At 38.4% G+C, this 24,072-nt stretch overlaps 1 protein-coding gene across 2 annotated transcripts; it reads left to right on the top strand.

Annotated features, from left to right (window-relative positions):
* Positions 1 to 22: 22 nt before the first annotated feature.
* On the top strand, positions 23 to 24,072 carry TMEM87A (transmembrane protein 87A). 2 transcript variants are annotated; one of them, XM_083837567.1, is made up of 20 exons: positions 23 to 212; positions 950 to 1,010; positions 4,501 to 4,598; positions 5,504 to 5,620; positions 6,852 to 6,905; positions 6,994 to 7,050; positions 8,675 to 8,825; positions 9,571 to 9,632; positions 11,458 to 11,641; positions 12,569 to 12,668; positions 13,364 to 13,457; positions 14,637 to 14,705; positions 15,693 to 15,801; positions 17,012 to 17,070; positions 17,328 to 17,431; positions 17,781 to 17,854; positions 19,055 to 19,116; positions 19,756 to 19,811; positions 21,098 to 21,128; positions 22,068 to 24,072. In XM_083837567.1, the coding sequence occupies exons 1-20, from the start codon at positions 78 to 80 to the stop codon at positions 22,107 to 22,109; spliced, it is 1,719 nt and encodes a 572-aa protein (XP_083693693.1). In that variant the 5' UTR covers positions 23 to 77; the 3' UTR covers positions 22,110 to 24,072. The 2 variants fall into 2 exon arrangements, with proteins under 2 accessions (XP_083693693.1, XP_083693692.1); XM_083837566.1 differs by lacking the exon at positions 14,637 to 14,705 and adding an exon at positions 14,008 to 14,079 and having other exon boundaries at positions 77 to 212.

Raw genomic sequence — 24,072 nt, forward strand, 5'->3', positions numbered from 1 at the left:
CGCTCCCTCTCGCCCACGACGGCGGCGTGGCCCCGCGGGGAGCGGAAGGGGCGCGGCCACGGGTTCCGTGCGGCGCAATGGCGGCGGAGGCGCCGCGGTGCGGGGAGCGGCGGCGGCCTGAGGCCGCCGTGCTGCGGCTGCTGGCGCTGCTGCTGCTGGCGGGCGCGGCGGGCGCCGGGCAGCTCTCCAAATGGCGGGTGCCGGTGCCCATGGTGAGTGCGCAGAGGGCGGCCGGGGCGCGGCCTGGCCTGCCCGTAGCCTTGCGGCTCCGGCTCGGAGCTCCGGGGCTGGTGCTGGGCCCCTTGCCTGCCTTCGGCCGCAGGGGGAGAGGGGGCCGCAGGGGGAGAGGGGGCCGCGGCGGGAGCCCGAGGGGGAGCCCCCGCCGCTCGGCTGTGCCGGGGGCTGGCCCCGGGACATCGGGGCCCCGCGCCCCCGAGGGGCTGCGCTGACGGGGCTGCGGCCGCCGGGGAGGCTTCCAGCGCCTCTCTGCTGCCGTGCCTGTTGGAAAGTGCGGGGAGAAGCTCTTTTATCTCGTGTTTATCGCGCTGTGGGAGGGAGTAGTGCGTGTTTTCTGTGAGACTCTTGAGCTTCGGGAAGGAGCTGAGAGGACTGGGATGAACGCTCCGGTTGTTTCTTAAGGAGGAAAGTTTGCTCGCTTGGATAAAGTCTAGACCTTATCAGCAAGGAAATGCAAATCGTTTTAATAAGTGGTGGTAAACTAATTCGGTTTTGCAGAACCAAAAAAAAAAAAAGAAAAAAAAAGCTTGTCAAGCTCTCTTTAAAAGCAGATTGAAGGGGTGATGAAGCATGACCGGAAAATCCAGTAAAGCTGGCTCCTAATTGGTATTCACTTTCATTTTTGCATTAGGTTAAAACTCTGAGGGAAAATGACATTTAAGTTGGGTGACATTAAGCCCACTAATGTCTTTTCCTCCTTTTGCTTTTCCAGGGGAAGAAGTTTTTTAACTTTGGGAAGATTCTCTTCAGCAACACCACCATTTTCCTGAGATGTAAGTGCTCCCAGGGGATTATCCTGCTCATTTTGCTGTTAGACAGGGTCCTTACTTTGCATTTGGGACTTAAAAGACTGTGAAGTGTTTAACGACACTTGTTGCAGTGACAGCTCACCTCCTAGCATTGGATCAAAGCCACAGGTCTGATACGGTTGGGTTCAATAACAGCCTTGGAGCTTCCCAGCTGTGGTATCTTTTGGCTGCAGCGGAAGCGGATTGTTGTGTTTGGTCTGTGTGTGGAAAGGGTGAGATGGGCGATGGGAGTACCATTACATTTCAGGTTCAGGGTAGCGAGGCGTGGGATGTGCTGAGCCCTGCAGGAAGGCGTGCTACATTGTCCCTGTGGGAAGTCTTGGCCCTGACTGGGTGACTGAAGCCAGTGCTTTTGAGGCCCTGATCCTTTTTTTTAGGTGGGCACCTCTGGCAGTTATAAAGTGACATTGGACATTATGACGGGTCTTCTGAGATCTGTTCTCTCTTCCTGATCACAGTGTATACGAGTGAGCTACAGAGAAAATATCTTTGCAGCCCTCATGTTTTTTCGTTCTTTTGCTCTTTTCTGATGTGACCAGGGCTATGGGCTGTGTAGGTCAGTGCTCAAAGGAGTGTCTGTAAAATAGCCTATGATCTGTAAACTTGAAGACAGCACTGAGATGGCAACTAGATGACATTGGTGACTTGTGTAAGTGACTGATTTAGAAAGGCTAGAATCTTTACCATGTGCTGTGAGCACTTTTAAGGGGTTGTTTGCACTGGTTGTTACCATTGATGAGAGGGACAAGCTCTTGCTCTCCTGATGTGAATTGGGTGGTTATACAGATACAGTGTCTGTGAATGGCTTTCTGCATTTGTGTTAAATGAGGAAATAAGCCACTCTAAAAATATTTAGTGGGATCTGTGCTTTTGTCACTTTAATACGTAGTTACTGCGGTGATTAATTTTCTCAGTTATAAAGAAGGCAAGGTGGTAGGATTAACTGATGCTTCTTGATAAAATTGTGTATTTCCATGTTCTGTTCTGTTTACTATGCTTACTATATGGATTTTCAGGTTTAATTTTGGATGCCTGCCCATCTTGGGACTGTTTCAAAGGGAGCTTGTTAAAGTGTCTCCATTAATCTCATAGGAATCTGAAATAGGAGGCTAGTATTAAGGTGGTTAATTTTGAAGGAATAGGGTTTTCCCACTTTGCAAGTGTAGCTCAAATGCTGAGTTTCACAGCTTGCATCAAGACAGCTGCAAATCTGATGCTTGGGGAAAAAGGAAGCGGTTTTGAAAGGGCATCTGGAAGTTCGGTAGGGTTTTTTTATAGCATACTAATACTGCATGTGAGACTTGAGTCCCTGCAGTAGTGTGTGATAAGTCTAATCATGAAGAGTACAGCTGAAATAACAGAGAAGGAAGGAATTAAGGCATGGGGAAAATAGATTGTTTGTTACAAGAGAGGTTTGTGGCAGATCTGGCAGTAAGAATTACATCTTCAGGCTCCTGATGTAGACTTCAACTACGCTCTGCTTGTCAGCCTTTGAACAGGGATTAAGCTTTAAAATTACCTGAGAAGATCTCTATTTTACATACCAGTGTGATTAAAAAAAAATTTACATGAATTTAGAATAGCAACTGTATTTCCTCCTGCTCTTTTTCTTTCCCCTTCTTGATTTTTATGGTGTATATTGTGTGTTGGTATCTAATGCTCTTTTTTTGCTTTTGACTGGGAAAACTGCCACTGTTAAGTATTATCAGTAATGAATTTATTTTTATCTGATAGTTTTCTCAAGTGCTGTTCTTGAAGATATCTGGTTTCCTGTCTAGGATCATGGTGGAAATCCCGCTCTCATCTATAAATGAGGACTGCATTTGAGTTGAATATTGCTGGCTTTGCTTGAAGGCAAAGGAACTTCAATTTCCTTGTTGCTGAATTCAGTAAATGCCATGGGTGCTTTCTCTGTGTTTCTTAGAGTGCTTTCTTCTCAACATTTCTGTGGTGATTGCCTAGATTGGTGCGTTACTCTGTTTGTGGCCTGATTTGCCTTTAGTTGTTGCTGCTGCTTGCTGAATATAGAGCTTCAATAATCCTATCTATTTTTAATAGGTAAAAATGTGATTAAAAATATTTTTAAAATAACACTGTTTCTTTGTTGCACTGTTCTGGGTTATTCCTCACTTGATCAATTTTATCAGAACAGCCTTTGTCACCAAAGAATTTGCTATCAACCCACGTTATTATAGTGTTTATGGTGCCTCTTAGTTTCATTGTTTTGCCATATGCAGTATCTAGGGCTATGTGGAAAACATATGTCTTACTTGCATGTATACCAGAAGGTGTCATAAGGAAACTGTTAGATTTCAGTGATTGCCTTTATTGCATTCTTTTTTTTTTTTTTTTTTAATCTTTGGTGTTGGGGATCCACTTGTTTGTAGCTCTATACATAGGGCTACAGTTCCTTTGGTTTGAAGTCATACGGCTTAAAGTCAGTTCCTGCTCCTTGGCAGGGTCTTCCAACTAGTTGGATATTTTTTCTCTTCTTGGGTCAATAGGGAAATGTTCATTAAAAGTCCACCACATGTAACAAACTTGTGGGGGTGTAGTATGAGATAAACCTTCACTGTGAAGTTGTGGGAACTTATTAGCACTAGAAACATACTGTCAACTCATTGATTTTTGTTTTGCCATCTGTTTAGTGGCGAAACTGAAATATAATCATTAAATGGCTCTTCCAAGACTGAATAATCACTGCTTATTTCGTTTACGTGTGAAGTTTACCTTCTCGACATCAAATTTTCTTCATCAGACTTTAGTTTTGGTATGAGATCTGAAACAAATACCGTGACAAAATCTTTCATAAGTAGGTGAAATCTTGTGTTTCATCTTCCGTGCCTATTCGTCTAATATCAAAATGGCAAAAGTTGCGTTATTGTGGTTTTAGGTAGCATTGCAGCTTTGACAGTGAGCTAATTTATGGATGGATTGTTTGTCTTTTGGGAGTGGGGGGTGGATGTTGACTTGCAAAACTTTACCTTTCCTTCTGCTGTCTTGGTGGTGTTATCAGTTTGTTTAAGTATTACTCAAATATTGGTGTATTTCAGTTCTGTGCAAATCACCTTTAGTATTAACTTGTTCTTAGCTTTAGACACCTGCTATGTCCCCCAAATATCTTGGAAAGGGAAATAATGTTGTATATTGTGATCACTGGCAGTCCCTGTTGTCTTGTTTGGTGTTTGCAGTTGCTGGGATATCCCTGGTTGTCTCAAGAAAAAAACAATTCCAAATGATCTTCAGCTCTTTAATGGAGTTAATGTGATGTTGCAGTCAAATTCTGTTTTTCATATGCTTTTTTTTTTTCCACTGAACACTAGTGGATTATTTGAGGATAATGTTTTTCTATTGTTTTACTTCTTGCATTTAAACTTAATTACAGTAGTTTGGCACAGAATGGAAGGAGAACAATGACGTGGAAAGGTGGTCTTACATGTTCCTATCTTTTTAGTTGAAGGGGATGAGAAGGCCTGTGATCCCTCCCAAGGTTACAATGTTACTTGGTACTTAAGATACTCTGATTGCTACAATGAAGTCTTCAACTTTGGGGTAAGAATTGTGTGGAAAAACATGGGCTATGATTTTTAGCAGTTCTGGGGGTGAGAGGATTGGATATTTCTCACTTGCATCATCTTTGTTCGGTGGGTCTAAAAGAGATGCTCTTCCACTGAAAGGTAAGAAATTTCTGTATCAGTGGGAAGGTGATGGAGAAGAACTGACCTACAGCTGTCTGGAATTACTGACATTTTTTGGGTTTTGAGTAAGGTAGAAGCATTTGTCAAATTATGGTTTTAGAATAATTCTGAAATAAGTACATCAACTCTAAACTGAAGTGGGTGAGTTTATCTGTTAGATGAGAACATTAATTATAGCAAATACAAAAAAAAGATGCTTTAGTCTTAATTCTGTACTTTCCTGCATGCGTATTATAAGTATTTTTGACTTAAACAAAATGTGTCTTTCGATGTGTATAATGCCTCTCAAATGTGGTAGAACACAACTATACTGTTTGTAATACATTTTTCTTGTTTACTTAAAATATTAACTGTGACAGTTGTTAACTACTAGCCTGGCATAGTACTGAGACCTTTAGTAGAATGACTTGGAGTTTGTTCATATAGACTTGAGTTTATACTGGCTGCTGCACCTCCCATGTAGGAGTACTGAGATTTTTTTTTTTTTTCAGTTGGGTATTAATATTTAAATCTTGTGTGTGTGTGTATATATGTATATATAAATGAATATAATACATATATATATATACATACATAAAAACAAAAAAAAATGGAGGAAGAATAGTCATGCGTGGGCTTGATGGCTTTTATCCTAATAAATTCTGCTCAAGAGTATATGCAGGGGGAAGATTTGGCACTTCCCAGGTCTTGCAGCTGCCTACTCATATGAAACATTTGATATAATGGATGCCAATGTAAATTCTGTTCTGTGTTTGGCAGGAAGAACAGGCAGAGTACTATTTTGGGACTACATCTGAAGAACATCCGGGTTGGTCAGGATACTATGCCACAGCGTCTCTACTCTTTCCAAATTGCTCTGAGCTCTTCAGGCCCCAGGTATCTTATTCCCAGAAATCTTATTCCACTCTGGTCTCTTGTACAATAATACAGAGAAGATGATAGTTCCTGTTAAGTGCATTAGTAGCTTATGTGAGGATTTCCTAAGGTTGGGAGGTACTTACTTTTTGCCTGTTTCTCTTTTGTCAGAGAAAAAGCCCTGCACTTTAAAGCCCAGCGCTTCTTTCCATTTGTGGTTCTGTGTTCTACGTTTCTATTTCACTTAACACTAAGAATTGCCTTACAGAAGTCTGCTGCTAGAAGAGAAGTGTGTGTCTCTGGCTACGGAGTGAATCTCCTACTGAAGTTAGGTCATTAAAGGACTGGGACTTTTGCTCAGATAATGATCATTTATAATAATAGAAATAAGTGTGTTGTAAAATAGGCTACTTAACACTGATAGTAAGTTAAAAATGAAAAATAAGTAGTGCAAAAAGTAGTCGAAACAAATCAAATGGAAGAAACAAGAAAGTAAGCGTGACATAACATAGTGAAGTAACGTGCAAACATAGCCTCCATGGAAGCTGTATATCGCGAGGGGAAGCTGTGCAGTCATACTAATGACAGTGTCTATGTAATGCTCTGTCTTTTATGGTCTGCTTAAGGATTCAAGGTAAAGTGGACAGAATTGTCCCTTTATTGAACTACTCCTACTTTTAGGTAAAGGGGTGTGGATAATGAGTACTGGGAATTGTCTAAGTATTGAATCTAGCATTTTTCTTAAAGAGAAATGCTTGCCTAAGCGTGACTTGAAAAGGGTTTTAATGATGTCTCTTGCAAGCCCCTAACTCATTTTATATGTGAAGAATCTGGATCCCTAATAAGCACCCACTTGTCTAGGGACTTTTTTTTTTTCTATAGAATGAGGCAGAAATCTTCAGATTTTGTTTCTCTCTGTATAGATTTCATCTAGTGATGGAGATGGTCAACAGATTCTTATTTGGAAAATGAAATTAATTTCACTGCTGTCATGTCTGTGAGTCTAGTTCTAAAAATAGAGACCTGTTGTCTGGGGGGGGGGGGAAGCAACTCTCAAATGACAATATTTATCTAAGTAGTCAGGATTCCTTCCGCAAATGGATAGTTCTTTGATTTAAAGAAATGAAAGTTCTCCAGTACTGCTCTTCTGATAATCCTTCCTTAAACTCAAGTTTACTGCTCTGGTAAAGTAATGCCATATTAAACTATAATGCCTATAAATGAGGTACTTTTTTTTTTTTTGATCTTTCAGATTTTCTATAAAGAATTTGTTCATCCAGAGCCTCTCTCACCTGAGAAACAAGAGGTATTTTTTTTTCTTTCTAATGAATGAGTGTAGGCGTGAAAGAGAATTTTGACCTACTGATTTATCCATTTTCTGTTTTTTCTCTAAGGGTGTAAAAGATAAGAAGGAGAGTGCAGCAAATCACACAATGGTGGCAGATAAAACTGTATGTATATTGAATTTAAATGTAATTTAGAATCCAGCAGTCTTTTTTTTTATTTTTATATTTCTTATTCTAAAAAAAACTACTAGTGTTTACAGGGATAGTGAAGTTGTGTGTGTTTGGTGTGGTGTGTTTTTTTTTTTGTTTATTTGGATGTGTGTGTGTGAAATAACGCAAACCATTCAAACTAATGGTATAAATCAAAAAATAAAATTCTTACCAAAAAGAAAGGTAATTTCAAGTACGCAAAATATATTAGCTTGAAGATAAGTAATCAGTGATATGATCTAAGTGATCACTAATGGTCCCTAGTATTTAGGGGTTACGTTGGTTTTCATCTTGGCCTAGTTGATCTTTTAAAATAGTGTACGTAGCAAGTTGAATGATTTCTTTTGAGGTTTCAAATCTGTTAGCATTTATGTTATGTATTCTGTTCGAGAGTTAGCCAGGAACAATTATCAACTTCACACTGCATTTCCTGGGTGCCAACAAAGAAAATGTGCTTAACTCCATTTGTACTAACAGGGCCATTTACCTTAAAGCTAAAATGTAGACTTGCGTGACTGTAGTAATAAGGAATCAATGCAGCAAGAGATGTTTTAAAGGCAAAAGTAGTGTACAAAAATATATTTTCATCAAAGCTTAACTTTTTAACTAAGCATTTTAATTCCAGTCAATATTAGCATAAACCTTTTTGATGCATAAAATGCTGTTTGCTTTAGGTCTTGTAGGCAGGAAGATTTATGGTAGAAATGCATGGTTTTAATACTGACATTCTCTTGGAGAGGCCATTATGAAAAGTCTTGTGCTAATTCTACAAAGGTCGTGTAAACAATGTATGTCTAGGTAGTCTTAATTTTAACCTTAACTTCTGATATTATGGCAGTTTTTGAGGTGGGTGGATCTTCCTCAGTTGTGGAACTAATGGTTTGGGGTACTGGAGCTCAAAAGAAATCCCTGAATTTGTATTTGTTTTATGGTGCAAATGTTTAGTCTGGGCAAGCTTTCTCATTCTTAGTTTACTAGCAGGATTTGAATCTTACAGGTATGAGAGCTGTTGCAGATGCAGTAGTAGTTTCCACAGGAAATGACTAATATGGAATTTTTTTTACTTCTCTTCAACTACCTCTTTTATCTTACACTAGAAAATTCAGTCTTCAGCAGAAAACCAAGTTGTGTGTAGTTGTCCTGTTGCTTCATCCAAATAAGTGTTTGGCAAGTAATTATCTCTGACAGTCCTAATATTCCTAGACTGAAAACAAGGACTCGGACGCTTTGCTGAATTATTTGACCCTATTACAGTACCTTTGAAATGACTCTTGCAATAAGGCAGTATTCAATTGGTAAATAAGCCCCGATCACCTCTTGCCTTTTCATGATTCTTTTGGATTAAAATCTAGACTATCTTTTAAAATATTGTGTCAGACTGACTTTTTACGGTATTATGTCTCACAAGTACATTCAGAAATTGCATATAAATTATTTATTAAGAAGTTTTAGGCCTGGGAAGAGTTGAATTTACTATTTTTACATGGAAAATATCACTCACTTATGGAGAGCATGCTTTTGTCATCTTTGTTTGTTCCTTTTTTGCTGTGCTATCTACATATAGACATTTTATTTTCAGGCAATGAATGCTGTTATTAAAACTTGGCGAGATGGGCCATATATATTTATTGTACAAATTGGAGTTACATCTACAAAAGATTCTACTACTAAAGTTAAAAGAACGGAGAAAACAACACCTTCCTCAAATGTCAAAGAGAAGCTCTTCACAAGTAAGATAGCTATTTCTATAGTAAGTTAAAAATAGATATTGCAGTTTTCAATGTATACCATTCTGCCTGTATTCTAAGGTACTTCTTAGCATATACTATTCAGTTCTTTTTTGTAAGACAGTATCTTTTACTTTACGTAGCTGTAAATAGTACCTACCACAACTATTCTCATCTTTAGAAAATTGCTAGTGTTTTGAAGATTCTAAGGCTGTTAGTCTGTTAGTGTAATGATGGAAGTAAGGAAGAATCCTGAGTAGTTCAATTTTGAGGTTTGGTATTTAAAAGATGTCCAGACCAACACAGTGACTTACATTAAAGAGCTTAAATAGTTTAGAATATATAATTTCGAAGTGACAACAATGATCTTTATTATAGTATATTTAACTGTATTGGTAACATATCCAAATTTTAGAGAAGTTTTAAAATTCTTATAAAAAGTTTGAACTTGTGTGTTTTATAACTTCACTGTTATGCAGAAATCTCCAGCACAAAGTACTTTCACTTTAAGTGCTACCATAAGTTACTCGGTAATGGTGCATATTAAATGGCTTTAATATAATCTAATTAACTGAGTGTGTTCTGAATCTTGCACTTTAATTAAAGAAAGTTAACTTAAATTTAAAAGCTTGCTCCATGTGAAGATTTGGAATTTCTTTACGCTTGAGTAAAAATCATTTAAGTACTTTATCCTGGCTTCCTGTTTTTGCTTCTTGTTTGAATTGGTTATTGTATTGTCTTTTGACAGTGACAGTAGAACTGAAGGGGCCATATGAGTATCTATCACTTGCAGACTATCCTCTGATGATTGTAAGTAAAACAGCTTTTCTTTGACCTATAAAGCTGTCAGTGGATGTAAATCTCAAATACTCTCCTTCCATACTTCAGGATACTTCATGCTTCAGCCTGTAGCTTAGAAGAACTAATTTTAGCAGAGAGTTTTTTGTATTGCATATAGGATAGAGAAAACAGATGCAAATTGCAGGTATTGGACTCGATGCCTATCAATTTGTCGTTCCGGAAGGTAGCGGTACCATTAACTCTAAACTGAGCAGTCTTACTGATGTTTGTTTTTCTCCTTAGCTCATATCTTAGAAAAGTTGTTCTTTTATGTTTTTGCTTACAGCTACCCCTTCCTTTGTCATTGCTTTATTCTTCTGTAGCCTCATCTCTCTCCTCCACCAGCCGTCTTCCATGCCATGAGAAAGTCCTCAATACTGCCTGACAATGAAAGCATAATTGAACTACGAAGACCTAATTCCCCTTCAGAGGGATTGTTGACTTGATCATTAATTGCTTCTTTAGAGGAGGCTAAGAAAATGAAAGAACTTATCTAGTGTAGTCAGACTTTAGCTGGGGATCAGTAACAAGTAAGAACTGTAGGCTGATTGTATTGGCAAGAGTAGCCTTTAAAGAGGAGAGCCTCATTGCATTTTTGAACGAGATGTTTTACTCACTGCAGAAATGAAAGCTTCAGCAGTTTTATTGCCAAATAATTCACTGGTATGAATATTCCCATGTGTCAAGTCTAGAAAAAGGTTTCTGTCTACATATTTCTGTAACAGAATGTCTGAATGTGAACTGACATGTCTAGATCCCTAACGTGAACTGCATGGATCACTCTGGCATGAAAATGCATTAAGGATTATTAAGCTGTTCTCTGAAGGGAGATGTTTTCAGTTTGTGAAGGTTTCAGAGGATCTTGCAGCCAACTTTAGTGCTTGCTTGATTTAAAACAACCAACCGACAAAAACAAACAAACAAAAGACTACCCTCTACAAGAGGAGAGTCGTTGATTATCACTGTCCTATACTTCGGCTAAGTAGTTCCTGCTATTCATTTCATATCTTTCTCTCCTTCTTATTCCTCTTCTTTTTCAATTTTATTGCGCTTTCTGATAACTTAACTTGCCCTGGTATGCTGCTGTGATTTACAAAACTCAGCACTGAGTAGCGTTGTCAAGCTGATTGTTCAGCATAGGAGATAAACTATGAAAGTTCATCTGAAGCAGATAATGCTAGACTGGAAAAATCACAAGATGATAACGTTGAAATGGGTTTGGGGCTTTCTTTTTTCAGTTCCAGATTTTTGACTGACCAAGGAAAGCTTGGTCAAAAACTGAGTTGGCTAAAAATTAGCTTTTGAGAGCTGTCGAATTATTTGCACAGAGGAATTACAGCCATCAGTTGTTTATCTCTGGTCTGTGGAATGGTGTGTAAAGGGGACTTATAAGTTCATTTGTAGAGTATTGTAAGTGTACAAGGAAGTTAGTAATATAAAGAATAATGTATGAGAAAGGGCAGGGTTTTTGGTACTTGATCTCTTGACAAAACTCTTATCTGAGTTTTTTTTTTTTTGAAGCGAGTAGCATGTGATACCATGTTTAAACATTGCCTGTGAATAGATTGGCAGATGGCTGTTCAAGAGAAACTTTTCAGAAATTCAGTTTCTCTGCATCTTTGTTGTCAGTAAGAAACTAGATTGTCACTGTAATAGAATCTAGAGAAGACAAATGAAGCAATGTGTTTCAAACCTTTAACAGGTGATATTCATAGGGAGAAAGAGTTATCTTACATCTGTATTTCTCTTTTTCGGTCTAAGGGTCCTATTTTTTTTTCTTCTCTTTATGTAATAGTTTTTCATGGTGATGTGTATTGTGTACGTATTCTTCGGGGTTCTATGGCTTGCGTGGTCAGCGTGTTACTGGCGGGATCTCCTGAGGATCCAGTTCTGGATTGGTGCGGTTATCTTCCTGGGCATGCTTGAGAAAGCAGTCTTCTATGCAGAGTTCCAGAATATCCGCTACACGGGGGAATCCGGTAGGTAAAAACTGCAGCTTGCAATCTCATTGAGTATAGCCCTAAAGCCTTACACTAACATATACTGAATTGGGGTGACAAATGCATTGTAAGTATGTGATTACTTGAGGATTGCTTCAAAACAAAGAACAGGGAACAGAGTTCCTTCACTCTTTTTTAATATATGATGCTTTTTATGATCTCTTGACCACGTGTGCGCTTCTAAAATTAAAATGCTGTGACTGTCTCTGACTTCTGAATGTAGTATCTGAGGAATATAGAATGCTAGATTCTTGAAAGTATTCACTGTAATGCTTGAGGTTTAAAACAGGGTTTTGTAAGTGTAGTTTGTAATTCATTTTTTATAATTGGTATTAGCCTTGGAGAGAGACTTTGAAATTCCTTGTTCATCATGACAGTATTGCAGATTAACTGATTTTTCAGCCAACAGCCTGATACTTCACCTTAAGCAAATCAGTCTCAAAAAAAAAAGAAAAAAAAAACCCTTGAGATACTATTTTTGAGTTTTTAGCATGGATGCATGCAAATGAAGTTAAACAAAGTCATAATGAAGTTTGACTTATTAGTCACACCCACAGTGCAGAGGGTTTTCATGGTATACTTGCTTGAAAGATCATCCAGACTGATCTTGTGGATAAACATTTTACGGATCACTTGCTCTTCACTTTCTTTAGACTTAATTTTTCACTAGTGTGCTGTGTTTTTTTTTTGTGTGTGTGTTGTTTGTTCTTTTTTAACAATAAGAGACCTGTGTTTTCTGAAAGCTTGCTCTGGATGTGGGAAATAAAAGGACTTTAAATTTAAATTTTAACAGCCTACTTCCTGAAAATTATCATGTCTGCTCTCATGCTACAATCATATGCAGTATTCAGTAAAACATAAGTTATATTTTTAATAACCTAGCTTCATTCTCTCTCCTTTTGGTAGTACAAGGAGCACTAATACTGGCAGAACTGCTTTCTGCTGTGAAACGGTCACTGGCTCGAACTCTGGTCATTATAGTCAGCCTGGGATATGGAATAGTCAAGTGAGTAATGCTGTTAGAGGTGTGGAGTGTGGTTGTATTGTATTCAAGTCTTTTCAATGTTGTTCTTTAACGACTTAGGGTAGTATTCATCTCCCTGTACTTATCTAAAGCACCTAACTTCTAACTAGCTAAGTGCTGTAAAGCTCTAGATGTCCTGACCAACATAGACATACAGTTTGATATAGTAATTGCTCTTCCTTGCATCCTCTTGCCTTTAGCACTGTTGAGTAGGTTTGTCTCACTACTGAGATATTTCACTGACTGCAGTGGGAGCTTTTTATGCCCCTTTTGGGCAAGGAAGAGCTTCTAGAAATAGGGGAGGTCATGAATTGGTAATAAGCATCTGCTGTAGGAGAGTTCTGCTGACAAGATAAGCTGTTCATCTGTCTGCCCTCATCTTGTATCAAGCGGTAAAATAACATCTCATGTGGCATTGGGAACTTCCAGCAAGTGGAGGTATGTTGGGGGAACTGGGGAAGAAGATACGGCATGGGTCTTCTTGAAATGGTAATAAAAAGCCAAATAGGTTAACTGTTACCAATTTCTTCCTTAGCCATGTCATAAGCTTATAGCACCGTAATAAAATTGAGTTACTAGTATTGTCTTATGTGCATCTTGCCTTACACTAGACTCAAGCTGATATGACTTTGCTCTTCTTCCACACTTTATATAAAAACTTCTTTGTTTTCCTACAGGCCTCGTCTTGGAGTTACTCTTCATAAAGTAGTTATGGCTGGAGCCCTTTATCTGTTATTTTCTGGCATGGAAGGTGTTCTTAGAGTCACAGGGGTCAGTAACTACTGCTTTATTTTTTTCGTGTGCTACACATGCTACTGTCTTATATACCAATGAAGAGTCCCAGGGCTATGCTGAAAGAAGGGAACAGAGAGTGAAGTGGTTAAACTCAGACTGTAGATGAGGATTAGTGGGATTACCAGTTTTAAGATTATCTTTTCTATGCATCAGCATATAATTTTGTGAATTTTGAAATTATTTTCAGAACTTTGTGATTAGCCAGGTTTCATTCAGTTTAGGTAGGGATCTTGGGGTATAGAGTTAGATCCAGACCTAAATGTACAGCTTAATTCACTCGGCCATGAGTTTTTTTTATATTAAAACAAACAAAAACACACAACCCAAAACAAACCACACAACAAAAGAACTCCAACAACCAAACAAAAAAACTTTCGTTTTTGAGGCTGGACCTGGGGAAGCGCACGTGAGTGGTGCTGATACATGTTTGAATCTGGAAGTGCATCTCAGGGTGTGAATTTCTGTTGTTTTTTTTGATATCTTGGGACAAGGTATTTAACATGTCGTATATTTGGTACTTTTTCAGTTTTTCTATGACACTGTGGCTCTGATAGCAAACTTGGCCCTGTCCTTGATTGATGCCTGTATTGTTTTGTGGATATCCTTTCATAAACTCCAGAATGTTAAAAATTTACAGAATTATTTATGTCTGACACTTTAAAAGCAGTGAAAAGTGGTTTGATTTTGTCATTTGGAACTTTATTAGTTTTTGATGGATACAGAAAGGCAATTTCTGCCACTTTCAGTGAAACCCATGGATACTGGTGGAGCATGTAGTTCTTCTATGGATGGTGTAGAAGAGTTCATTACTACATTTCTAACAAGCTGATTTTCTGTAACAGAAGTGGCCAGACCGTATCACAACAATCATCTCTTTTTAACAGTGCTAAATTAACTTAATCTGGAAACTAGTTCTTGCCTTGTTGGTGGAGAATTTGGAACTGACTGTGCTATAGTCTGCTTTTGTTCTTTTTAAACCCCTCTGTGCATTGGGTTGAACACTTGTTTCAAACCCTCTATTTCTGTAGTGAAACTCGGAAGCATTGTCGTGCACTATTTGTGGTTTCTTATAAAATAGTCTGACACTCCTCCTCGTTTCTTCTATGCCTTGTTTCCTTTTCGGTTTGTTCTTACTGGCTCTTTCTTTGTCTCCAGGCCCAGAATGATCTTGCCTCCTTGGCTTTTATTCCCCTGGCTTTCCTAGATACTGCCCTGTGCTGGTGGATATCCTTCACTATTTTACTTGGTGTGGTGTGTTTTCTTTCCAATTTATTTTTCGGGGAGTTGTTTTGGCTGAACTTTTTTTTTCTTTTTTAAATGAGCTTCAAGCATATGTTCCTTCTAGTAAAGTTAATAGGAACTCCGTAACTGAGTGTTCAGGTAAGCCTTTGCTTCAGCCACTGCAAAGGAAACCGAGAGCTGTTCTAACACATCTACTGGCTACCTAAACATAAACTAGTTAAGTCAATTATCAGTCTCTGTGTATTAAAGAATCAAATTAATTTGTTCTAATGTGACACTTTAACAGTACAACAGTAATAACCTTAGGAGAAGACTGCTTGTTTTTGACAAAAGGCTTCTTAACAACACCAAACCTGAAATTCTTGTAACTTTCAGGTAAATTTTCAGCATAAATCTTGAAGTAGTTAGGTGACAACATGGGGTGGAGTTAACTTTTCATTGTCTTGATTTATTGCATCCAAGCACCCGTAATTGTAATTTGAGCAACTGCTATAAAAATGCTGACCTCAAAGCAACGCATAGCAAAACCTCCTCATAGTGTTTTTAGCTAAAGTCAATTGCAGAACTATTTAAAACACGAATAGCTTGCTGCCCAGTTATGACAGCCCCATGTTTCTCTTACCACCATGCCTTCCCCTAAGAACTTGTTTTGTTGCCTTGATTTTTTTTTTCATTTATCAAAAGTACATCTGACGCCTCTTGTGGAGGAATGGACTGTAGTCCAAAGTAGCTGTTTGGATAGCATATTGGTGTGACAAAAATTTTAGGTTTAAATAACTAAATTGCACGAAAGGGTTAGATCCATCTGTTTGGCATCACTGCCACAGGATGACCTCTTCTACTGTGAGTCTGATCTATATTTTAGAGGGCTGTGTTAATGGGTGGGGGGGGCTGTTGTTCCTAAGACCAATGTTCTCCTAAGTCTGTGGGCAGCTTTTTCCCTCAGAGGCTTTCCTTGACTTTTCATACATATTCATCAGCTTGACTCAAACAATGAAACTGCTAAAACTTCGAAGGAATGTTGTGAAACTCTCTTTGTATCGGCACTTCACGAACACACTCATCCTGGCAGTAGCAGGTAAGCAGAAAATTACAAGAATCATGTAAGAGCGCTTGCTATTTACTTATATAGCTTGATTTGCTCACTAAAGCAGATTTTTCAGTTTAGTGACTTTTCTGTAAATGCAATGAAAATGTTAGAAATAACACGAGCCATTTCTAATTGTGGGTCTCTGTCAAGTGTTACATTGATATTTCAGAGGTAGTTGATTATTAGTCAGGAAATTGATTAGATTGGTACTTCTGTGGAGCTCTTGTAATGGAGTGCTTTTGTTCCTCTTAATAATCTTTTGCACCTGGCAGTTTTATCCTGTGTTGTTAACATCCCAGTGGTAGTTTGTACCAAAATCACAGTATCACTGTGTAATGGAACTTTAAGGTGTCTCCAGGCTGTGCTTTACTGAGATCATTTTTGGTGGTTCTTCCTCCTTAGGTGAAGACCAGGGTGACTCTTGGAAAAACTTTATTCTTCATGTTGTAACATAATGTCCTGCCTGTTTTCTGAGAGACTAATAGAGATTCAGAGTCTCTTGACAGGAGTGATAAACTGAACTCCAAGAATAAATCTCAGTGCTGCTTTGCTTCTCTCATCTATTTGGTAGTGCCATCTATATGATGGGCAGAAAGCTTCTAACCACTGTATTTTATCTTTTTTTTTAAACTTTAAACAAAAAAGCAGCAGCATTCATTTAATTGAAAGCTCTGATTGAATTCCTTGCAGCATTTGGTTCTTAATCATCGTAGAATTCTCCAGTGGAGGGAAGTCTTGCCTTTTAAAACTGTGGTGAGAGCTTAGTTTGTGCACTGAGACTCTTATGTGTCAAGATCTGAATGCCTAGACATTCAGGAATATCAAATGTTCAGTTATTTCAAGATAGCTTTTGTTTGTCAACCAATAATGAAACCATGGTTTGAAAAGTAGATGAAAGGAATATAAGAACAGTAAATAGGGGTGAGGATTTTCGTTAAAGTACTTCCTGTTTGACTTACGCCTTGTGTCTCTGGTTTGTCAAACCAGTAAAAAATACTCTGGGCTGTGCCTAAACATCTTGATACGGTCAGTGCAATAAGGCAATCTCATGTTTTCCAAACCTAATTAATTAGTTTCCAAGAATTTCACTATTGAAGTCTTCACCCTTTGTTTGGGAAACACAGTCCTGTTAGTAGTATACAAACACTAATGTACTTTGTAGTAGTACTAAGTAGCTTGTTTGTTTTTCATCTTGCAGCATCCATTGTATTTATCATCTGGACCACCATGAAGTTCAGGCTGGTGGACTGTCAGTCGGTGAGCTTATACTGAATACTTTCTGTAGTTGGTGCCTCTTCGTAAGTTTAAATTTGGCAGTGTAAGAGGTGAGATTGGGGATTCTCGAACAGATTTTTCTGTGGATTATGTCTAGAGTAGTATACCGTATGGTAAAATATGGTTAAAGGAAGCAAGCCTCTTTGTCAGATGTCTATAATTCGTCCTTGGAAAGATGGAAAGAGGATGTGGAAACTCTTTTCAACTTTTTCTGTTTGTGTTGCCGTTTTCCTTGACAGGACTGGCAGGAGCTGTGGGTGGATGATGCCATCTGGCGCTTATTGTTTTCAATGATCCTTTTTGTCATCATGATTCTGTGGAGACCATCTGCTAACAACCAAAGGTTCAGATTTTCTAAACTGTTTGAAAAAATGTGTTTTTTGCTGCAATCCTTGTTTATCCAAAGTAGTCCTCAGGGATGACTTTAGTTGCAGTACATCGGTGCATAGGATACCAAGCAGTATATGTAGGGCCTGAGAAAAGTAGATGGAAGAAGTCTCATAGATAAAATTGAATCTGTACTTGGTGGTGACCTTAGTTGAAAAGAAGTTGCTTGAACTCGTATGTAGCTGAGCATAGGTCTTCAAAACAATATGCTACACAGAATAATTAAGTGATGTGAATGTCAGGGTAATGACTCTCTTAGATGGTAAAATGTGTTCTTCTAAGATAGCTTTCCTTCCCTCCTAAAGGTTTGCTTTCTCACCGCTGTCTGAAGAAGAAGATGATGATGAGCAGAAAGAGCCAATGTTGAAGGAAAGCTTTGGTAAGAGCAAAATTTCTTTCCACATGTTTTGTGTTGGAGAAACCTGGGGAGGTGTTCTTTATTTCAATATAAAGTTCATTACTGCTGTAAACGTGGAGTACATGCTTGCCTGTTGCAATTATTTATGCAGTTGCAGAGGAATATTGGCTTTGTTTAACATTTATATTACATGTTTAATCCTGGGGTTTTCAGATGACACTGAAGATGCTGCTGTTACGGTTGTTTTACTATATCTACTTCAAAAAAAAAAGCCATATGTTTGGATCCAGTTACGATGACAAAGGTCTCATACTTTTGCTAGACAGTGGGCTCATGCACTTCCTCTTCTTAAAATTTAAAGAACCATATATATATATATTACATGTTCTCTGAATTCTGCACAAATGTCCAGTGTAAACATACTGATGGGCCTTGAAGCAGTCCTGCTTTATAACACAAGGTGGCACCTTTCTGTCCATTCATCTCCTCCTACTATAATAACCTTCTCTGCCTCCCATCTCCCTACTACATCTGTTGTCCTTGAAACAAAGCCATTTATTAAAAAGGGTAGGGTGATATATACTCACTGCTGCTGTCTGTCCTGAAATTAGTTCTGCTGGGATATATCAGTGCTGTTTGATTTACTTAGGAGCTGAGAAAGTGTGTGTTACCTCCTAAATGTGTTTGCCAAATCAGCCGTATTAAATCAGCTGTATTGGCTGTCTGCCAGGCTGGGAGATGTGTGTTGCTTCTCAGCTCTTAAACAAGGCTGATCAGCAGTCAGGAGCTGAAATAAATTTGGGGAGTTGCATATATCACAGAATGGCTGAGGTTGGAAAGTACCTCTGGAGATAGTCACCTGGAGCAGCTTGCCCAGGACCATCGATGTCCAGATGGCTGTTGAAGTATTTCCAAGGAGGAAGATGACACAGCCTCTCTGAGCAGCCGTGTCTTTGAGCTTTATGCTTTTTATGTCTAGTCTAGAGAAAAGGAGTATAAATTGATATTTTCTAGGTAAAATTGCAAAATTCAGGACAAGTAAGTATTCCACCTCTCATAAAGTATCACAAGCCTTTCAAATGGGGAAAAAGTATTGTCTTAATCAGTAACTTGTTATTCTTAATCTTTGGATTAGATGAGCACTCAACACTTTCATTTACAGTCTCTGAGCAATTAGAGTTTAGTTACCATAGTCTTTTTTTTTCCTCCTTTTGTGTACAGAAGGAATGAAAATGAGAAGTACAAAGCAAGAACCAAATGGGAATGTGAAAGCAAACAAAGCTGTAAGTATGTCCTTACCACCCAGAGGAACATAACCCTTTTGGCTGCCCCCAGTAGTAGCTCACAATATGCAAAGTTTTCAACCTATAAATGAGTTTCCTGGTTTGCTCTAGAGTGGGAGTGAGTCCAAGTATCATGTGTGTTTACTTGCTTTTCAGAAGTTCTGTAAAGGCTTTTCATGTAACTTCCTGTTAATGCCAATGGAGACTTTAGAATGCAGTCTGTTCTTCAGGAATGCTTGCACAATGCAATATAGATAAAACTTTGAAATACTGTAGTCTGATAATGAATAATATGTTTTAACAAGTTTGTCAGGCTTACAGGGAGGCTGAACCATATTTTAAATAAACTGCCTTGTAATTTTGAGATTTTTTTTGACCAGTTATTCAAATGGGGTGGTGTGTGTATTATTGTAAATGATGTTATGAGGGCCTGCTTTGCCTAGTAGCTATTAGAGTATTACAGAATTGATAATCTAAATTGTTAGCAAGTTAGTTTTTTTCCTGTTGGAATACTTTTTCTGTAATTCAGAAATCAATTTGAAGGTTTTTCGTCAAGTAGGCTGAGAAGAAAAAGGTTTGTATCTGACAGCATTTTGGGAAAACTGACTTCTGTTTTCCATTTAATTTCTGCACTTGTAGCAGGAGGATGACCTGAAGTGGGTAGAAGAGAATGTTCCTTCTTCGGTGACTGATGTGTGAGTATTTTTGTAGTCACAATAAAAGTGGGTTCCTCAGACATAGGGCATTCTAATATACTTGTGTTCTTATAACTTGCATGCTGCACTTACATGAACAGATACTGAGTTCAGCCTGGATTTGGCCTCGTGACTTTTAGCATGCTTCCACCTGGCTTTATGCAGTCTCTCAGACTTACGGTTCCTGCCACTTGAACACATGCTGACTTAAGGAACAGCCTCTCTGACTGTGGAGCCACAGACTGATTTGTTTGCACTTCACTAAAGATAAGGAAAATAAATCTAGAAAACAAAGGACAAACGAACCCCCTCTTTCTGTTCAGTGCTCTAAAAATTTATTCAAGTATCTTGCTGGATGTAAACCATGGAATTTCATTTAGCTCTGTACTTTATTTGGTATGTCTAAGTCATTCTTACTCTTCTGGCAATATAGTCAGCTGTATATGCAGTCCGTATCTGTTCTGCTTTAAATACTATTTTTTATATCCTAAAAAGGTCAGTGTCTGTCTAAGTTCTTCATAGCAAAACAGAAGTTGACAGACGCTTCATGTTCACAAATCTGAACACTGAATTTTGGCAAAGACTCTAGATTCAAGTAGAATTCTTCTGCTTGAAGTCAATTGAAGAGAAGAAATCAAGCTTCAAGTGGAGGAAAGTGCAGTTTCTAAATTAAGTGTTTTCCCTGGTCTAGCACTTTTTTTTTTTTTAAGAATGGTAGGTTTCCTTAAGGACAAGACTGGTATAAGCTAGGAAGGCTCACTTTCTGTTCTTGAAAGTATGTTGATCAGGGTTGTGGAGAGATGAGATCCCAGTACATAAGTGGGAGGTCATTGTAGCTGAAAAGGCTATGGTACCAGTGTAACTTGTGTGGTTTGTAGGATTTTTCCAACAACAGGGTCCCATATTGTGAATGTCTTCAGTGTGGTGTAAGATTTTTTCTACATTGCAAAATGCTCCTTTTGTAGTTGGAGCCAGACTGGTAAGATACTGTGTGTTCAACTTATTTCATGGCAACATTGAAATTGTTCAGAAGGTAATGAGAAGTTTAGAAGCCGTGATGAAATAATGTTTAAGCTGTGAAGGTCATTGATAAGATACTGCTTGGGTTCTTCCTCTTTTCGTATGTCTTTCTGTAATTTCTGTGTGCTTAATTGAAAGGTCTATCTTCGTTATTGCTCTCCTTTGCCCTAAAAAGCTTAAGGTAGAAGATAAGGCCGAGAACAGTTGTCAACATATGCTCTCAGTAGGTGCTTTAACCATCTTAACAACTTTTGTTTCCCTTGCAGCGCGCTTCCAGCTCTTCTGGATTCAGATGAGGTCAGTAAACCAATCTTCAGTACAAAACAGTCTTCTGACATACCAAAGGAGTCATGAGTCAGCTGTGAAGGACTTGGCTTATTAGAACTGGCATCTGATCTTGCTAGTGCAGCAGTAAAATACAAGGGGAGGGATAGTGGCCGTAACTGTGTTACAACTTCTAAGAATACAAATAAGTCGTGAAGATTTGCTGCTTGCATGCTCATGATTTCAGGGATCATTGTACCTATGTTGAAGAACACAGTTCAGCAGAAAGAAACCATTGTTTTCGTGATTACAAGCCCTTCCTGTTGAAGACTGTGTACCTATGCAAATTTTTTTTTCATACTGGGATAGTTCTGGTTTTCCCACTCTTAGTTTCTCCTCCTTTCTTTGTTATGTTGAATTCTTATGGAGACATATGATGCTGTGGAAAAGCAAGTGAGCTGTATAGCTTGGAGAAAATTTTTGATTAACATTGTGGGTAATGAATACCCTTGGAACTCTTTGTTGCAAAGATATTCTTGGCATCAAGATACTGTTAAATACTGTAACAGTTTCAGTCAATTTAAAGAGCAGTATAATACATGTAGAAGAAATGAAATGTTTGAAAGGGGAGTCTGTATTAAGAGTTTGTGGAGCAGAAGCAAAGAGCACAAGCCATCAGCTAGTTAGGAAGAGTTATTTCCACAGTAGTGGAAATTGTGATGTGGACGTGTGAATAATACATGCGTGAATGATGTGACCTATATCCTATAATTCTATGGATGAAGAGCTTGTGGGTGGAAGAGTATAACTTTTCATTCTAAAAGAAGAGGTATATCTGCTGTAAGTTGGACTCCTGTGGTAAAGTGCACATGAGCATTCATTTGTTGTGAATGTGTATAGCATACCTCCTGATTTCTGAGTAATATATTTCTATTGGTGGAAATAACAGAATTGGGATTTTTTATTTTGCAGGAAAGAATGATTACACACTTTGAAAGGTCCAAAATGGAATGAAGGATAAGGCTTTTGTTGTTGGAAGTGGAGACGCCTCTTTTAAAGTTGCTTGGTGGAGCAAGTGCATCCTGCTGATTTGTTACTTGATCACAGCCTTGTTGGAAGTTTGATGCTTTATTGTCACGAGGACGTCTTGCTGTGGAAGAAGTTCACAAGGACATTGATAAACCATTTGGAAATTTTGAAATTACAAAGTTGCTGCAAGTTTGGATTTTTAAGCAATTTAAATGTGTACTATTCCAGCACCTTCTGTAACTTTTCAAATATTTAATCTGTGAAACTAAAATTCCTAATGTCTGCTTGAGGAGTTTGTATTTCAGTGTTAAAGTTGACACTTGCAGGTGAATTGCCTTTACCTTTTTTGGTGGAGGGTGGGAACAGATAGAAATAAGCACTGAAGAAACAGAAGACCTATTTTCTGGTAGGTAAGGGCTTAGGCTGTTCTGTGTTGCATGTCCAACGTGAATGAAAGGTTTTTAGAGAGAAGCTCCTGTTAACTAAGAAAATTACTATGTCAGAAAAGAGATATTTGGAAAAGTTACAGGGATAGGAGTTTTTAACAAAATCAAGTGCAATTTTATTCATAACACTGTGTAAGAGATTTTCTATTTTAAAATGCCATTGACCTATAGGTAACAGTTGTGTAGAGCTAACACTTGCTGTTGTGGCACATCTCATTGCCGGCAATGTGGTGGATGCCTGGAAAAAATATTTGCCCCTACCTTCCATGTGTTGCATGGTTTAATTAAAAAAAAAAAAAACATAACAGAAAAACCAAATGCACTCCTGCAATGCTCCACACGTGCTTGACTATTCATGTTAAGCAGATACTAACTAGACTTCAGCAAAACTCTTCCTCCCTGCACATGTAACATCTCACACTACCCAGTCAGCGCTCTTTTATGGGAAGATGGCATTGCTTTCCAGAGTGTGCAAGCACTGCTGCACCACTTAGCTTACTTGGAAGAGGCTTTGATGGGACTACACAGTGCTGGGATACTTTACTTTCTCATGTCCATTTAGAATTACCTCTATTGGAAATGTTTTGACGATGGGCCTTCCTGTCCCAGTTGGTCCATTTGGCCAAGAGGTACTCTGATAAGATCATTGTGTTTAAGTCAATGCTGTAGATTTTTGTTGTATACAATTGCTTTTTTCTCCTTTTCAAATGAAAAAGAGCTTTTGGACAGTTTTCTGTTTTTATGTTGTGTTTGGCTGTGGAGGCTTTGCTTGCAAAAACTTTTGCTTGGAATCCCAATGTAGACTGTATGACAAAAGCTCTAATATGGGTTCGTAATCTTTACATCTGACAATTACCAAGTACGTGTCAGCAGAGTTAGACTTTTAGGGAGCTGCTAGTAGGCTAACTACTGCGGGTACTGCTGGAAGGGCTTGGGGAGTCAGCTTTTCTTGTTCTTCACTCACAGCTATGTCAGCAGAAGTGAATGTGTGCCTGTACTTGATTCCACTGTAAAGAGGGGTGGCTTAGCTCTAGTTCATCTTCATCAGCAGCTTATGCTGGAATATGGCACTTTACAGTAGAGTAGTTGAAGTGTAAGTTCAGTGTCTTCTGTCAGCTGTGTTGTGGAGGCAGCAAACCCTCAGCAGATGGGTAGAGAAAAAAAAGAGCCTATAGCACCTGCCTCTGCAAGGTTTGTTGGAGTACTTCCCCCAGCATCTACCTGTGGCCAAAAGGGGATGGATCTTTATTGAGAAAACACATCGACTTCTAATTCGCTATACATAATTGATAAAGATGAAACCAGATGGCATCCATGCCCTTGGGGGAGAAGAAATTTTGTGAAATAAAGCAACATGGAACTATTTAATGTTTTTTTTCCTCTTAGTCCTATTGTTTTGGGTTGTTTATTTTTGAGACAAGGCAAAATGTTCTCTATTGGAAGCACAAAAGAAGTTTGTATATACTATTTAATAAAAGCTAGGCAAAGAGTAGAAAGGCTTA

Source organism: Anser anser (assembly GCF_964211835.1).
Source record: "Anser anser genome assembly, chromosome: 5".
Classification (NCBI taxonomy): Eukaryota; Metazoa; Chordata; class Aves; order Anseriformes; family Anatidae; genus Anser; species Anser anser.

Bases quoted from the DNA above. Each gene is read 5' to 3' on its own strand.
- TMEM87A (XM_083837566.1), top strand. From the start codon at position 78: ATGGCGGCGGAGGCGCCGCGGTGCGGGGAGCGGCGGCGGCCTGAGGCC. The intron at 7,051-8,674 runs GTATGTATATTG...TTTTATTTTCAG, and splicing joins CAATGGTGGCAGATAAAACT to GCAATGAATGCTGTTATTAA. The intron at 12,669-13,363 runs GTGAGTAATGCT...GTTTTCCTACAG, and splicing joins CTGGGATATGGAATAGTCAA to GCCTCGTCTTGGAGTTACTC.